Source organism: Euphorbia lathyris, chromosome 8, assembly GCF_963576675.1.
Source record: "Euphorbia lathyris chromosome 8, ddEupLath1.1, whole genome shotgun sequence".
Taxonomy (NCBI): Eukaryota; Viridiplantae; Streptophyta; class Magnoliopsida; order Malpighiales; family Euphorbiaceae; genus Euphorbia; species Euphorbia lathyris.
The window spans coordinates 17,189,334-17,207,045 of record NC_088917.1 but is presented as its reverse complement, the minus strand read 5'-3'; the positions used below and the strand labels follow the sequence as shown (position 1 = coordinate 17,207,045).

The following is a 17,712-nucleotide window of genomic DNA, read 5'->3' as shown; positions in this document are numbered from 1 at the left end:
TGTTTGGTTGGGCTGTTGCTGTGAATGTAATTTATTTTAGATAAAGATATTCTAGAAGCCTCCACTATATAGGTGTACTTTTTGTTGTTTTTTATGTTTTTAACCTAAAGAATTTAACTTTAATGGTGGAGTAATTATTTTAATTATTTTACACTATCTTTAGTTACAATTATGGAATTATAAATTTTACATTTTTTATCAATAATTATTTTATGTATTTATAATTTATGTTTTATATTTTTTAATATTTATAAATATGGTCCAATATTTTTAATATTTACACGTTTCTCCCACGTTTCCGTTTCCTATGTTTTTCAAAAATTCCGTTTCCTCGTTTCCATATCATTTCTGTTTCTGTTTCCGTTTCCGTGCAACATAGCACACGACCAACACCGGCCTACATTTACCATTACATGTGCCAAAGAATGTATGAGAAGACTTATCCATGGATTTCATCGTCAGATTACCCATAACCTAGAGGGGCATGGATTCCATTTTTGTTGTGGTTGACAAGTTTTCCAAGATGCCCATTTTATCCCTTGCCAAAAGACGAACGATGCCCCATCCACCACCAAAATATTCTTCAAGATAGTAAGATTACACAGGGTACTAAAGAGTATCGTTTCAAACCGAGATACATAGTTTTTGAGCCACTTTTCGTGGACGTTATGGGCTCTTCGATACGACTTTAAAGTTCAGTACTGCCGCACATCCGCAAACTGATGGTCAGAAAGAAATGGTTAAACGGACCCTAGCGAACTTACTCAGAAGCAAGTGTAAGGACAAGCCTAGGATGTGGGACTTGGTTCTAGCTCAGGCACAGTTTTCTCATAATGGGTCGATACATTCAGAACTAGGAAGCCACATTTGAAGTGGTATATACGAAGGTCCCTAATTACACTCTGGATGTGGCAAACTTTCTAAAAGGGGAATAAAGGGAATGTGATCACCCAACAGTTGGCGAATGAGGATATGCAGATGTATCAAGAGGTAAACGAGACTCTTGATAAATGAAACCATAACTTGAAGGCCAAAGTGGATGAACACCGAATTGACCTTCAGTTTGAAGTAGGAGATGAAGTGATGGTTTCCCTAAGCAAAGAAAGACTCGTCAGCGCCCCGAGCATCAAACTTCGATCAAGAAGGTACGGTCCATATAAAGTGAGTAAGAGGATCAATGCCAATGCTTATCATGTGGCCTTACCAAATTGGCTAGCCAAGATGTCACTAACCTTCAATATACATGATCTCAGTCCGTGGAAGCCAGATAGGTCCGAAATTGCTATTAGCGAATAGGGATCCAACGCTTTCAAAGAAAGAGTGAATGATAAGGACATCCTATCTAGGTCCTTTATACAACCCAGACCTGGCAGATGCTCCCGTTAGTGCTCAAAGAATCATGGGTCGAATCAAAGTACCTAATGGGAAAATGAACCTTTGGCGAAAGCTTACCTAGGTGAATCCATGGTAGGCTAATCAATGGTAGGCGTATCCACTAGGGTTACTTTCTCTCCAAGGAGTTTTAGCATTACGTCCTTACGAAGGAGACAAGCCTTACACCAGCAGACATCGTCCTTATTATTGTCTCTACCACTCATTCAATTTTACTATTATGCCACTTACCCATCTTACGCTTTTGATCTCTCTTTTACTGTAACCCTAGTAGGGGCATTCACATCCATAATCTTTGATTAGGGAAAGTATTTAAATCCCACTAGTTTCTAGGGATGCTCAACTTTTTATTAATCAAATAATATTTCTCTTTGAAAGTAAGCTTATCATACTTATATTTTGAGATTATCTCCTACTAGTTTAGCTAGTGAAGAAACTTTGTGTTGATTTACAATCAAAATCATCACATTCGTCTTTAATCTGTATCAATTCCCCATAAATGGACACTTTTTTTAATTGAAAGTAGACATCTAGTGAGGCCGGACGAAGGACATCCCAACTATGTTGGCACCCCCTAAAGACCTGCCCGAGACCAGTGCCGATATTATTAAAATAGAAAGAAGGAACAAAAAAATTCAGCACAAAATACTAAACAAATCGGTGCATAGGTTGCCCGATTAGATTACAAAAAAAGGCAGAGGAACAGAAATCTGGGAGAGAGTCCCACCAGATTGGGTCCGTCGTCGTTCTACCGTAGTTGGATAGCAGATCAGCGACTTGGTTACCTTCCCTGTAGATGTGTGAAACCACAACGGTTGAAGAATCTAATTTCCATAAACAGTCTGACCATTCTTGTTTCAGGATCCATGGCACAGCCACCGAGCGGCTTCGGATGATACTGACCACATAGACTGAATCACTTTCAACCCAAAGCTTATCCCAGCCTTGTGAAACAGCCTTATTTATAGCGAAAATTGCAGCTTTTAGTTCCGCTATGTAGGGGTAGACACGATCAATTGAAAAGGCAAATGCACCAACGAGATCTCCATTTGAATCACGGAAAATTCCTCCATAGCCCGCTTGACTTGGACTGTCGACTACTGAAGCATTGGTATTGACCTTGATGAAACCCGTGGGAGGAGTCTGCCATTTGACCGCAATGATACGCGGGGACTTACGTATCTGTTTGCGTATGTTCAGCTCCTTTAAAAGATTGATCTCTACGGCTGAATTCCAGGTTGAGCCAATGCCTGCATGAGAGGCTTCCCTAATTGCATTCTATAACCTGCGTAACGAATGAAAGATACTGGGCGTTTCTCCTTCGAAGATACAATTGTTACGGGCTGTCCAGATTACCCAAATAGCATTAACCGTAGCTGCTGACCATAAGGTTGCTACTTGGGTTCCAAATTTTTGTTTAGCAGCTGAGAGTATAAGCTCGTTTATCGGTGAGCTTGATATGCAACGGCCAAAGAGAGAGCTGACCGCCCTCCAAATCTCCTACGCAAAGGTACATCCGATAAAAAGATGATGGCTCGTTTTTTCTGCCGATTGGCACAAACAGCATCTAGAGACCATGTGCATTCCACGGGCCCGTAACCTGTCATGAGTAGGGAGGTAACCTTGCATTTCTCTCCAACAGATCAATGATCTCGACGGAGGCATATTCTTACCCCAGATGAATCGACTCCACGGCTCTATCTGCCCCCTCGGCCTGAGCCATTCGTAGAAGAGTCTTGAGGTAAAGTCCCCCTTTACCGATGGCTTCCATACGCACACGTCTTCCTCTTTATTGCTGCGGCCTATTTTTCTTATCCGTGTCAGCAAATCTTGAGGGAGAACTGGTAAACGTCCCCAGCTCGCCTCTCCTAAGAAATCATCAATCCCATTCGTAAGACGACGCTGTTCTTTTGGAGGCAGATTCATTTGGACGGACACAGGGGGACTGAGCCATCTTCCGTTCCAGAAATTTAGAGCTGATCGTCTCCCGATCCACCAAAAGCAGTCTGAGTCGATAGTGCAATATGAGGTTTTGATTGAACACCATATTGTCGAGTTTACAATCACATCCCGCGCTCTACCTGCGCAAAGAAAACGAGAGCGCAAAAGCTTGTAGCAAGAGGATTTACCTTGAATCAATCCCCATGCGAGTTTGCCTAGCAGTGCCTTATTTAGGAGCTGTATGCTTTTTAAACCAAGTCCACCTTCTTGGATTGTCCGGCAACATATCCGCCAAGGAACCACAATCAATTTCTCCCGGTTAATAGAGCCTGTCCACACAAAATTCCTAATGCAGCTTGTTAGCCGCTTAAGGCATGCCATCGGCCATTTGTAGACAATAAAAGAGTGCACGAAGCTACCGCTTATAACCGAATTCACCAAAGCGACTCTACCTGCCATTGAGAGGGTGTCCCCTTTCCATTTGGAAAATTGTGCAATAATTCTGTCCATAAGGCTTCGAAGATGGCTCGTTCTTGGGGCGCCAATAAATAGCGGGATGCCCAGATATCTGAAAGGGAGCGAACCTCTGCGCATGTTTATTAGCCCAGCTAGCCGTGAACTGCGCCTGCCTGAAATGTTGGCTCCTATGAATAGTTCGGATTTCTCCCAATTGACATTTTGACCCGATAGAGAACTATAAAGGCGAAAGGCATCCCATATAGCTCTCATATTTGCGATGGAGGCCTTACAGAAGAGCAGCACATCGTCTGCGTAGAGTAAGTGGGTTGGGAAGTTGTAAGATTGGGAATAACCCATCGGCATAAGATCACCGTTTTCACAAAGCCGGAGCAGCCACCGACTGAGAAAGTCTTCTGCGATTGCAAAAAGTAGGGGGGATAGAGGGTCCCCTTGACGCACTCCTCTAGAGCATCTGAAGTACCCTGATGTAGCCGACCCTGTCAGGATAGATATTCTAGCGGATGAGAGCATGTTTAGTATCCAGTCTCTAAATTGTAGAGAAAACCCAAAAGCCTCTAACACGGCCAATAGAAAGTTCCAATTCAGCGTGTCAAAAGCTTTCCGGATATCAATTTTAAGGGCCATATTCCCGCCAAAACAACGTTTGTTCAACATGTTTGTTCCCTCTGACGCCAGTGCAATGCATTGGTGTATGTTTCTACCAAGAAGGAAACCAAATTGATTATCCGAGATCACCCTGGGGGCAACCTTAGCAAGCCTGTCCGCCACCATCTTGGCAATGATTTTGTAACTAAAATTGCTCAGCTATCGGTCTGAATTGTTCGATTGACATAGCCCCTTCAATTTTGGGAATTAGCGCCATATTGCTAGAGTTCAGACCCGGAGTCAAGGTTCCCGAGGTGAAGAAGCTGATGACCATTGCTATTACATCCCTCCCGACGATATCCCAAAAGGCCTGGTAAAAAGCACCAGTGAAACCATCTGGCCCCGGAGCGCTGCTATCGTCCATGTTGAAGACGGTCCTGCGGATCTCAGACTCATCCGGGACCCTCACCAATTCAGCGTTCTCCTCGTCAGTGACCATCTGCGGAATAACCTCAAAAACTTCAGTATAATTCATCGGCGGGCCTGCCTCATTCTGGAACAGAGCAGTGTAAAATTCAGTTATATGCTCGGAGATTTTAGCCGTATCGGTTACTGTTTCCCCGTCGACCTGAAGGGCCTGGATGCCTTTACCCGATTTTCTGATAGTCGCCATTATATGGAAGAAAGCACTGTTTTTGTCGCCATCTGAAAACCATTTTATTCTACTCTTTTCTTTTAGATAGGTATGTTTGCATTTCAACGCCTCATCCAGACGAGCATGCGCCTCGAGCTCCCTGAAGTGCAGGTCATCAATAAAACCCACAGATTCAATGTCTGTTTGTGCCTGCGGTAGAAGGGTTTCAGCCTCTTTGATATTGCGATCTAAGTCCCCGAAGGTTTCCTTATTCCAATTTCGTAAAATTGGACGCAGGCCTTTAGGCTTTTCTCCAAGGAGTTGCATTGGGGGTAGACTAATCTGGCTTCTGTTCCAATATTCAACAACTAGATCCTGAAGACTATTGTGACTGACCCATATTTTCTGGAATCTGAACCTCCCGATAGCCATACCCCTGTTACTACATTTTGCCAATAGCGGACAGTGATCGGAGTGGTGCCTAGCCAAAACGATGCTGTGAACAACATCTCAGAAATCGATGAGACCCGTTGATAGCAAAACTCTATCAAGTTTACTTTCCACCCTGGCAGTACCATGTCTTCCATTACACCAGGTGTAGTATAAGCTTGTAGTGGTTGATTCATTAAAATCCCCATTCTCCACAAAGTTTCGAAAGTCCCTGCAAGGACGGGCAGCCGACACTCGCCCTGTTTTTTCATGACAACCTAACACAGCATTGAAATCTCCCAAGATAACCCATCTACCCGGGAGTTGAGTCAGTTGATGAAGTATACCATCAAACATAAGATTCCTCCTGTTTGCCCATACACTTCCGTAAACAAAACAGAGATAATTAGAACTGCCAAAACCCTGCAAGTTAATGACTACATACTGCTCATGACGCTCAGTGACTGCAACAGAATTCAAGAATTTCGAAACAGAGAAAACCCATAGAGAAGGTTTATCTTTATCATTTTCTGCAATAAGAGTTAGCCCCAAACGAAACCAAAAGGAGGCTTGGGTTCTATCAAAATGAACCATAGGCTCGGCAAGACAGAGAAAATCCGGTTTATATTGAAAACACAAGTTAGCTAAGTGACATTGAGTATCCTGGTTAAGGATACCTCTGCAGTTCCAATATAAAACATTCATTTAAAGCGTAGAGGTGGTTTGCTAACCCGACGTGGACGAGTTGACGAATCTGCAATACGTTTTTCTTTCTTTTTGTTTGCTTTATGTTGTACATTTTGCCATGGCCCATCATTCTCTGATTCTTCCTCTTCCACTGAATCGGCCCATGACTTTGAGCCCGATGACTGCGAGCCCAAACCTTTGTTAGGAGATTCATGCTGTAATAGAATGTTGCTACCTGGTGATTCATACTGTATCAGGTTGTCATTGCCTGGTGATTGAGGCTGCTCAGCCGTGTCTGGAGGATATTCCTCTCCAGCTCCTTGCGGGCTGCTTGACATAGAAATCTGGGGATCCTTTTGGATGTTCTTAGTATTCTCCAACTGCTTATCTGGCATTGAAACCACCGTATCAGGCGCCCTGGTATCAAATTCAATTCTTTGCAGAATTTTAGTGATCAGAATCTCGGAGGTTGTGCTTCTCTTGGGCAGTTTTTTGTTCTGATTGTCATTCTCTTTCCTACCGTCCCCCTGCGTCGGTTTTTTGTTACGTCGGCAGTCATAGGCCATAAGTCCAATTGAGGAGCATACCTTACAAAAGGCAGGGAGTTTCTCATAGACAACATCGATCCACAATTGCTTTCCATCTCTTTCAATCCCTAGTTTGACTGGCAGCTCTGCATCCAAATCCACATCAAGCAGCATTCTAGGGAAGTGCCCGAGGTCCCCGTCTAAGGTTGCCTTGTCAAACCACAATAATCCTCCAATACATTTGGCAATATCAGACAAAATTTGCACATCCCAGTATTCCCAGGGCAGAGAATAGAGTCTTACCCAGACTTGGGCGTTTGTAGATTTCTCAGCGAATGGATCAAAATCAGGGACCCAAGGCTGAAGACGAAAAGTCCCAAGCTTAGTGCTAATGATACCTTTTGCAAAAACCCTGTTCTTTACCTCCACCGAATTAAGGATGACATGAAAGAATCCGCGTCCAATTGAAATTAGGCGCCAAGGTTCTGTTATGCCCCATATTTTTGTTAGAGTTTGCTTTAAATCGACAACTTTCCATGGCGTATCGCCCTTATTGAGTATCAGGCGCCCAATCCAGGAGTTGGAGCACAGAGCAATCCGTTTTTCATAGGCTGCTTGAGAGATACGAACTGATTTGAATCCACCGATGTCTGAGATCGGCGCCGCAGATGTCTGAACTTTCGCATGGTGCTTCTGGAGCGCTCCGATATAGGATTGGGGATTTTTTTCCGGTGGTGGTTCAGAAGAGAACCGATACTTTGGATTGAAGAAAGTTCTTATATTGAGATAGTCCTCAGCAGCGGTCGAGGAGGGTAAGACTGAGTCCGCCATTGAGATCAGCGGCGGCGAAACGTTATCGACGGTGGCGGCGGCTAGGTCACGACATCATATATTTTTACTTAAACAGTAGGACCAGAGAAAAAGGTAGTTGTAGCCTCAATAGACCGAATTATCTAGCCCATAAATGGACACTAACTTTATAGGAAAATTACATATTTTGAATGAAGAACAATAGAAAGAAATTTAGAAATTCTATTTTATAATCCCAACATCAACTATATATATATGGATTTTTTACATGAATATCATAATTAACTATAAAATTACAACTAAATCAGATTATTAAACTTAATTATGATAAAGTACGCTTTTACACCATAATTTAAAAATTCTAAACTTTAATTCATAAATTCTAAACCCTGGACAATATATCCTAGACCCCCAATTTATAAACTTTAATTCTTAAAATAGATTAAAATAATAATTTTATTAATTTGACATAATTCAAAATTATGACTTGAAATAGTTGTAGATAGTTTCTTAAAAGTGAATCTGTATGTAAATCTCCTTATATTTTGGTTTTTGATTTGTTAATGTGATTATCTTAAACAGGCCCAAAAACCCAATAGGCCCAATCCACACAAAAAATCTATCGATTTATATAACCTCGTCTAGTAACTGCCTAAAAAGGGTAAAAATGTGTTTATCCACTGCCCATAAACTATAGTCTTAAAGTCTAATTGGATCCATAACTTATACCTTAAAAGTCAATTAGTTCCTTAAAACTTCTGAAATAATCAATTAGGTCCTCCATCTATACTTTTAAAGTCACTTACGTCCTTCACTTTCTAAAATCGGCAGTTAGATTCCTAATAATGTATGTTGAATCTGTCAATTGGATTGAAATAAAATTTAATTTGGTCGGTTTTAATTCTGTTCGGTTTTTATCAATATTTTTTGATATTTTAAGTTCTGGTAGGAGTTTGGTTTGAGTAAAAAAAAATTTGTTAAACCGAAACAAAATTAATATATTATACGAAAATATGTAATTTGTTTTTTTAAATTCAGAACCTCATGGGCCAAGCCCAACACCAACAAATTTCCCCAATTATTAATCAGAGTTTCCAAATTGTAACTTAAAATCACATTGACTAGTAATTAACAGAAATAAATTAATTTCACAAAATCATACTAACTAGTAAATCATATTTGGTTACCAGATTTGACTTAAAAGAATTAATTAATTTTAACCTCAGTTGTCCATAATCTAGTTTGATTTCACTTACCAGATTATAAAAATATATGTGATTTCTTTCCTTGAAATGCAATTTCCTCTATGATCACATGTGTATATATATAATCTATTGATAATATTGATCAAAGCAAAGATTAAGATAATATCATAGTATAATATATAGTTTTTGTTCTTTCTTAATTTTCTGACCCTTTAAAATGGTGAGAAGAATTGAAGTTAATTATTGAAAATATCAAATTTATAATCATTAATTATGAAATTTGCTAATGGTGCAGGAAGTATTTATCAGGATATTGTTCTTTTGCACTATTTTATTAGTGGTTGAAGGTCTTAATGTGGTTGATTTTGGAGCTGTTGGAGATGGCCAAACTGATGATTCCAATGTAAGTATAAGATCAAGTGTTTGTTATCACACAAATAGTGGTTCCGGACCGAACTGGTTCGGGACCACTCTGATGCTGCAATGTCAAGCTTAAATGTTGATGCAGCACCATTTGAATAGTCTCGGTCCAGTTCAATCACTTTTAGCACTCCAAAAATTAAAAAATTGAGGCTTGACTTCACCACTGATGATGTCAATTATAACGTTTTTCTTTTTGCGAATTAAATTCATGTTTGTAGGCATTTCAACAAGCATGGAAGGCTTTGTGCGAAGTTAAGGAGGGTACCCCGAGCCTTGAGATACCACTGGGAAAAACATTTCTATTGCAGCCTGTGAAATTTTCGGGCCCTTGTGCCTCCACCACAATTATTGTTCAGGTCATTGAACATATCTCACCATAGTGGCTCCTTTTAGTAATTGCATAAGGAGTCTGCCCTAATTTTTTAAATGGGTAGGATAAAAAATGTTGAGGTAGTCCGTTGATGAGGGGTTAACCCGTCATCTTTACCTGTTGTATACCATAGTGTGAGTTGTACATTTTAGTGTGACAAAATGAAAGTGGAACACCAAAATGTGAAACGGAAAAAACTTTGTACACCACATATAAAATTTACCCATAGTTGTATTATACGAGAAATTATATTTACTAGTGACGAAAAGTGTTTCGCCACAAAATATGCACATTTGTTGCGAATTGACAACTTGTAGGGAATTTTACTCCGGCTACAAAAGACTTTACTGGTGAAATACTGATCTTTAATGAGGAAAATTTTCCCTACAAAAGATTTGTTTCTTATAGTGAGGCGTCATATATTCTCATGCTGTTTCTACAATACATTATCAAAATTATATGCTTCTTTTTTTTTTTGTTAGAAAATATTATATGCATCTTGATGTCTTCTTTATATAATTTTTCTTTTTCATAATACATGTATATTGAGCAATTAATTTATGGTAGTTAATTAGTTGTATTGGGTGTGGACAGGTATTGGGGAAAATAGTTGCACCCGCAAGTAGAGATGATTGGAAAGAATGTCCATTGGATGGCTGGTTGTCTTTCTCAGATGTTGCTAATCTCTCTGTCGTCGGATTTGGAACCATCGACGGCCAAGGTTCTGTTTGGTGGACCAATCAAAAACTCCACAATTTTGTAAATTTCCTAATCTTTTATATACTTATTTTTTCTTCTAATTCAATTATCATATTCTCCTTTTACCTGCTAAATTCTATTTCCTTTACTTTTGTTACTTGAGTTCTGATATCTGTTATTGATTTCCATTTTTATATTTCAGGGGAGTTATGCAAATTGCGACGGAGCACCTACGGTGAGACGTCGCTATTTCTTTTATATAAAGAAAGAGTTAGCAAAGAAGATTAATTTTATTTTTATCATATAAAGTGGCATAAACCTTAGTTGATGCGGACATCCGAACTGGCCACACTGATCGCGCGGACTCTAGTGGGTCTTCAAGGATCAAGCTCACAGAGGATGCACCTGGAAGGGCGGATCCCCAAGACATGCGAGCAAGGCGGATCTAGGAGTACGCCAGAAGGCGTATCCACATATGAGCATGGGCGGATCGCCAAGATTACTTCCTTAGGAAGTCGACCAACAGACAGTCTGACATTCCGTACCTGCGCCGTCGTACTCCTTGTCTGAGCAGACTATCCATTTTGCCCTTTGTCTTATGCCCTTTTGTAACCCTAGTAGGGGTAGTCCCTGTCCTTTGCTTATCTTTTAGAGGTTGTATTTAAACCCTCATTTTGTAAGGATATGGCAACTTTTATCAATCAAATATCATTTCTCTGTGAGAATTAAGGTTTATACCTTGTTATCGGGATTCACTCCTTCAAGTTAAGCTTGAGAAGAACATCTTTGTTGGTTTACGACTAAAACCTTCATTTCTCGCTTTCAATCCGTATCAGTTGGTATCAGAGCCAATCGTTTCCTGACCCGAAACTTCTTTTAGCAATGGTTCAACCCCGACAACCGCAAGATTCCATGGAAACCAGTGATCGGAGGTATGAGGAGCTAAGGGAGCACCTCGCGGAACAGATTCAGGCCAGCCATGAGCGGCAGAGACAGACCGATCAAAAGTTCCTGGAGTTAACCACCTCCCTGGAAAACTTCAAACTGGAGGTTCGGTCCTTAATCCAATCCGCAGCAGGAGGATCAACTCAGAGAAAGGAATGAGCCCTTGAACAACCACGTCCACAAATGGGTCTTAGGGATCCTGAGGTAAGAAGGCCTGACTTTATCCTTGTGCATAACGCTGATAGCGATAGTGATGATTTTGAGGATATTGGGGATAATGGTGCCTTTAGAAATATGAGGGGTGTTGGCCCGAATGATAACAGACGTGTGGGTATGGTTAGGGCAGAACCAGATCTAGGAAACTTTGACAGGGATGATGCCTTTAAGTTAAAAATAGACTTACCGTCTTTTGGTGGTGAACTGGATATAGAGGGGTTCTTAGATTGGTTATCGGAAGTTGAGCGCTTCTTTGAATATGCTGGGATTCCTGATGAGAGGAAAGTAAGGCTGGTGGCGTATCGCCTGAAGGGTGGCGCATCAGTTTGGTGGGATCAGATGAGGGAAGAAAGAAGAAGAGGGGGCAGAGATCCGATTAGATCTTGGCTACGAATGAAGGCGATGTTGAGGGAGCGGTTCTTACCGCCGGACTATGAGCAGTATATCTACAGCTCCTACAGAGGATGCTCTCAAGGTGCCCGAAGTGTCCATGAGTATACCTCGGAAGTTTGGATTGCTGGCGGGGGCACATCCTGATCCCTACAGGGTGGGATGGATCAAGAACGTTGGCGAGTTGAGGGTGACCCAGAGATGCAAGGTACCGATTGAGATTGGTAACTATCATGATGAAGTCTGTTGTGATGTGGTCGATATGGACGCATGCCACCTATTGTTGGGCCGACCCTGGCAGTTTGATAACAACGCCACCCACGCCGGAAGAGAGAACACTTACAGATTTGTGAAGAATGGGGTGAAGTTTGTCCTTACACCAATGGTGAGAGAGCCAAAGGCCGACGAGAAGTCTACTTTGATAGTCTGTCCTACACACAAATCGTTTGTCAGCGAATGTGAAGAAAGCCAAATGGTATACGCGGTAATGGTTAAGGCGAATCACGAATCCGCCCAAAGGGACGAAAGGGAAATGCCGAGTGAAGTGACCCGCCTACTTGGCGAGTATCAAGATCTGTTCCCGGAAGAGCTACCCAGTGGGTTACCACCTTTGAGGGACATCCAACATCATATCGATCTTGTGCCTGGGGCTAGCTTACCAAGCCTCCCACACTATCGAATGAGTCCGAAGGAGAACGACATCATGAGATAGAAAGTGGAGGAACTCATCGAGATGGGATACGTTAGGGAGAGTATGAGTCCTTGCGCCGTTCCAGCTTTACTTACGCCGAAGAAGGATGGGTCTTGGCGGATGTGTGTTGATAGTAGGGCCATCAACAAGTTTCCCATTCCAAGGTTGGATGATATGCTGGACCAGCTTGGCGGATCTAAAGTCTTCTCCAAAGTTGATCTCAGGAGCGGTTATCACCAGATACGTATTCGAGCTGGGGATGAATGGAAGACTGCTTTCAAGACTAAGGATGGATTGTATGAGTGGTTAGTGATGCCATTTGGGATGACCAATGCCCCCAGTACTTTTATGAGGCTAATGAATCAGGTGCTTCGCCCGGTGATTGGGAAGTTCGTAGTTGTGTATTTTGATGATATTTTGATTCATAGCCAGACCTTGGCGGATCATGAGAAGCACTTGCAGACAGTATTTGATCTGTTAAGGAAACACCAACTATTCGCCAACACTAGAGGTGGCAATTTCTGACACGAAAACACGATTACAGAGCCAACCCGACTGACACGACACGATTGACACGAAAATCATTTTTCTAGCATTTATAACATATAAAACCATATGGAACATAAATATGAGATAACACGATTTTGACACGAAACACGACAATTGCCAGGTCTAGCCAACACCAAGAAGTGTGACTTTGTCATGGAAAGTTTGGTTTTCCTTGGATTCGTGGTTAGTGGCGACGGTGTCCAAGTGGATGGAGAGAAGGTGAGAGCCATCCGAGAATGGCCGACTCCGAGGAATGTGGGGGACATCAGGAGTTTTCATGGGCTAGCAATATTTTATCGAAGATTCATTAAGAACTTCAGTTCCATAGTGGCCCCATTGACAGAATGTTTGAAGAAAGGAAAGGGGTTCGAGTGGGCGGACGCCCAAGAAGAGAGCTTCGCCTTGATCAAGGAAAAACTGAGTACAACGCCAGTGCTGGCGTATCCTGATTTTGATAAACTGTTTGAAGTTGAGTGTGATGCCAGTGGAATTGGGATTGGTGGTGTTTTGATGCAAGAGAAAAGGCCCATTGCGTACTTCAGTGAGAAGCTATGTGACGCACGGCAAAAGTGGGCAACGTATGATCAAGAATTTTATGCCATAGTGAGGGCATTGAAAGTATGGGAGCATTACTTAGTGGGGAAAGAATTCATTCTCTACACTGACCATCAGGCCCTCAAGTATCTAGGAAGTCAGAAGCAACTTCGAAGCTCCATGCATGCCCGATGGTCCGCCTTCATAGATAAGTTCCCCTATAAGCTTATCCATAAGGCGGGAAAACAAAACGTAGTGGTGGACGCCTTGAGTCGGAGGGTTGCACTAATAAAAACCGTCAATCTGGAGACCGACTGCTTCGAACATATCAGAGGAGAGTACCTGGCGGATCCCGACTTCGGTAGCATTTGGGAGAAATGTAAAACCCAACATGGAGATGGAGCGTATCACATCACGGATGAGTATCTAATGAGGGGTAACCAACTTTGTTTACCTTGCACTTCCATCCGCGAAAAAGTTATCCGCGATCTGCATGGCGGATCCCTAGGGGGACATTTTGGGCGAAACAAGACCTATGAAGCAGTAAGTTCCCGTTATTTCTGGCCCAAGATGAGGAGAGATGTGGCGTACCTAGTAGAACGATGCTATATCTGCCAGACCGCCAAGGGACACCCCACTAATGCTGGTTTGCAACTACCACTACCTGTACCAGAAACTATATGGGAGGATCTGTCCATGGATTTTGTCCTAGGGTTACCCAGAACTCAGAGGGGCATAGATTCCATCTTTGTGGTTGTTGACCGATTCTAAAAAATGGCACACTTCATACCATGCCGAAAAACCAATGATGCATCGGCAACTGCTAAACTGTTCTTCAAGGAGGTCGTCAGACTACATGGCGTACCAAAGAGTATTGTCTCAGATCGTGACACGAAGTTTCTGAGTCACTTCTGGCGGACCTTGTGGGTTCTTTTTGATACTTCTCTGAAGTTTAGTACCACTGCCCACCCTCAGACAGACGGACAGACAGAAGCGGTCAATAGAACTCTGGGAAACTTACTACGTAGCAAGTGCAAGGATAAGCCCCGGATGTGGGATGTGGTTCTAGCCCAAGCTGAGTTTGCCTACAACGGCTCTGTACATTCGGGAACCGGGAGATCACCATTTGAGGTAGTATACACAAAGACCCCAAACCATGCCCTTGATATAGCATACCTTCCAAAGGGAAATGTGGCTGCCAACCAGCTGGCCCAGGACTATATGCAGATGCACCAAGAGGTAAGGGAGACTCTTGAGGATAGAAATCAGAAGTTAAAGGCTAAGACGGATGAGCACCGCAGGGACCTACAGTTTGAAGTTGGAGATGAGGTCATGGTATATTTGGGCAAGGAGAGGCTCGCCAACACCGCAAGCAACAAACTTCGGCCTAGGAGGTATGGGCCATATAAAATCACCAAAAAGATCAACGCCAATTCCTATCATATAGCATTGCCAAACTGGCTTGGCAAAGTCTCACCAGCATTCAACATCCGTGACCTTAGCCCATGGAAATCGGATGGTCCTTTAGAGCTCAACAAAAACGAATCAGTGCCGGACTCTTTTAAAGAAGGAGAGAATGATGCGGACATCCGAACTGGCCACACTGATCGCGCGGACTCTAGCGGGTCTTCAAGGATCAAGCTCACAGAGGATGCACCTAGAAGGGCGGATCCCCAAGATATGCGAGCAAGGCGGATCTAGGAGTACGCCAGAAGGCGTATCCACATATGAGCATGGGCGGATCGCCAAGATTACTTCCTCAGGAAGTCGACCAACAGACAGTCTGACATTCCGTACCTGCGCCGTCGTACTCCTTGTCTGAGCAGACTATCCATTTTGCCCTTTGTCTTATGCCCTTTTGTAACCCTAGTAGGGGTAGTCCCTGTCCTTTGCTTATCTTTTAGAGGTTGTATTTAAACCCTCATTTTGTAAGGATATGGCAACTTTTATCAATCAAATATCATTTCTCTGTGAGAATTAAGGTTTATACCTTGTTATCGGGATTCACTCCTTCAAGTTAAGCTTGAGAAGAACATCTTTGTTGGTTTACGACTAAAACCTTCATTTCTCGCTTTCAATCCGTATCATTAGTTTAATTTTATCCTTTTTAAAATAAATATCGGCAGAAATTCTCAACACTACAAAAAAAAGCCTTTTACCGTTGGGTTTTTTTTACTGTAGCGACGGTTTTGAAAACCGTTGGAAAAATGTTGTTAATGCGGCCGTTGCTACCTTTAGCAACGGTTTTACTACCACGTCGGGGTAAGTTCTTACACCATTCCCTACAATAATTGATATAATTAATCTTAGTTGATATATATGATTATTGATAAATTTGACCCTTATAAAATAACAAAATTAATTACTAATTAATATATTATTTAATTAATTACAGGCTATGCATTTCAGCAAATGTGACAATCTTCAACTAAGTGGCCTCACCCACATTAACAGCCCAAAGAATCATATCTCAATTATTGATTGTAATGGTGTTTCTATCTCCAATCTTCAAATACAAGCACCCAAAGAGAGTCCAAATACTGACGGAATCGACATCTCTCAGTCGACATATGTTAATATTACTGACTCAAACATCGGAACAGGTGATTATATTTTTTTAAATTATCTTTGCATGATATTTATTTTTTCAATTAATTAATTAATGCATAAAAATATAAAGAATTTTTTTATTATAAATTGAATAAGTGATGATTGTGTTGCTATCAATGGCCAATCATACCATATTACAATCACCAATGTGAATTGCGGTCCGGGCCATGGTATCAGGTTCGTAGGGAAATTTAATCCTATTATTTTGAAAGGAAATTAGATGCTTAACTTTTAAAATGGCTAATTGAATTCTCAATGTATATTATATTGTAGTGTGGGAAGTTTAGGAAAAGATGGAAGAAATGATACTGTAGAAGATGTTCAAGTTCAATATTGTACTTTCAATGGAACTCAAAATGGGGCAAGAATCAAGACATGGCAGGTATCTATATATTTTAAAATTAATTGATTATTAATAACCAAGCAAAATATTTATAATTAAGTTAGTATATATTTAAATATCATGTTTTACTAATTTTCTTATAATTTTGTATATTTTTTCAGGGTGGATTAGGGTTTGCAAAAACAATCAGTTTCGAGCATATCACATTAATAGATACCCAAAACCCTATACTTATTGATCAATACTATTGCAATGGGGGACATAATTGCCAAAATGGGGTAATTTTTTTACACTTTTTTTGTGTATTTTTTTTTTGAGTTGGCAATAGAGAAGGGAGCAACATGACATCCCAACTATATTTGAAAAATACTCTTCCTTTCTTCTGGACCTTTATCTGAGTATTCTTCGTTCATCTTATTCTTCTTCTATTTTTCATCTTCATTTAACCCACCCTTCAATATATATATCCTAATATACCATAAAGGGAGTCCATACGGATCCAATCCTCCTCTGTGTATGCCAATGTTTTTAAAAGAAAAAAGTAAAAGCAGAACAACAGTCAACAAACAGTGTAATTAATGAACTCAAAATGTGATTAATTAATGCTTTTTTTTGTTTGTTTTTTGCAGACAACAGCAGTGGTAGTGAGTGATGTTACATACAGAGATTTCCATGGAAGTACAATAGATAATGAAGCAATTAAATTGGAATGCAGTGAGACCATAGGATGTAATAATATCATAATGGAAGACATTAACATAACCTCTTCCTCATCTAATTCTCAGACTCAAGCTTATTGCCAAAATGTCCATGGTTCTTCTCATTCTGTTCAACCTATTGTTCCTTGTCTAACTTCACTAATTAGCTAGGTGTTTCTTTTTAATTTTACTCTATACAAGTATACAATGTACCACATTTTTGTTACAATCACAAAATAAAGCCAAGTCTTGGGTTTCCAATATTATACCAAAGTTATAATCTCTACAATTTGTTTAATACAATTATTTAACTTCAACTTCATTTTCATGTTCTCGAACAAAATGAAATTTGATCTTGTTATGTTTCATTTTTCGGCATTGAACCGCATTTTTAGATGTATTTTTCATGTCATCATTAATTTGTATGAGATTCCAAAATGAACAACGCCTTTGATGTATTTATATATACAATATTGTACCACATTTTTTATACAGTTACAAAATATAAGGAAGTCTTGGGTTTCCAATATTATATCAAAGTAGCATATTTTGTA

The 17,712-nt window shown here is 40.8% G+C and overlaps 1 protein-coding gene across 1 annotated transcript; it reads left to right on the top strand.

Moving 5' to 3' along the window:
• The first annotated feature begins 8,976 nt into the window (after positions 1–8,976).
• Positions 8,977–17,329, top strand: LOC136203872 (probable polygalacturonase At3g15720). Its single transcript, XM_065995091.1, has 9 exons — positions 8,977–9,093; positions 9,332–9,469; positions 10,078–10,242; positions 12,446–12,448; positions 15,903–16,110; positions 16,213–16,294; positions 16,391–16,499; positions 16,622–16,738; positions 17,090–17,329. The coding sequence occupies exons 1-9, from the start codon at positions 8,977–8,979 to the stop codon at positions 17,327–17,329; spliced, it is 1,179 nt and encodes a 392-aa protein (XP_065851163.1).
• Positions 17,330–17,712: the final 383 nt, after the last annotated feature.

Coding starts and splice junctions, on each gene's coding strand:
- LOC136203872 (XM_065995091.1), top strand. CDS start 8,977: ATGGTGCAGGAAGTATTTATCAGGATATTGTTCTTTTGCACTATTTTA. Junction 9,094..9,331: donor GCCAAACTGATGATTCCAAT/GTAAGTATAAGA, acceptor TCATGTTTGTAG/GCATTTCAACAAGCATGGAA. Junction 16,111..16,212: donor TGACTCAAACATCGGAACAG/GTGATTATATTT, acceptor TAAATTGAATAA/GTGATGATTGTGTTGCTATC.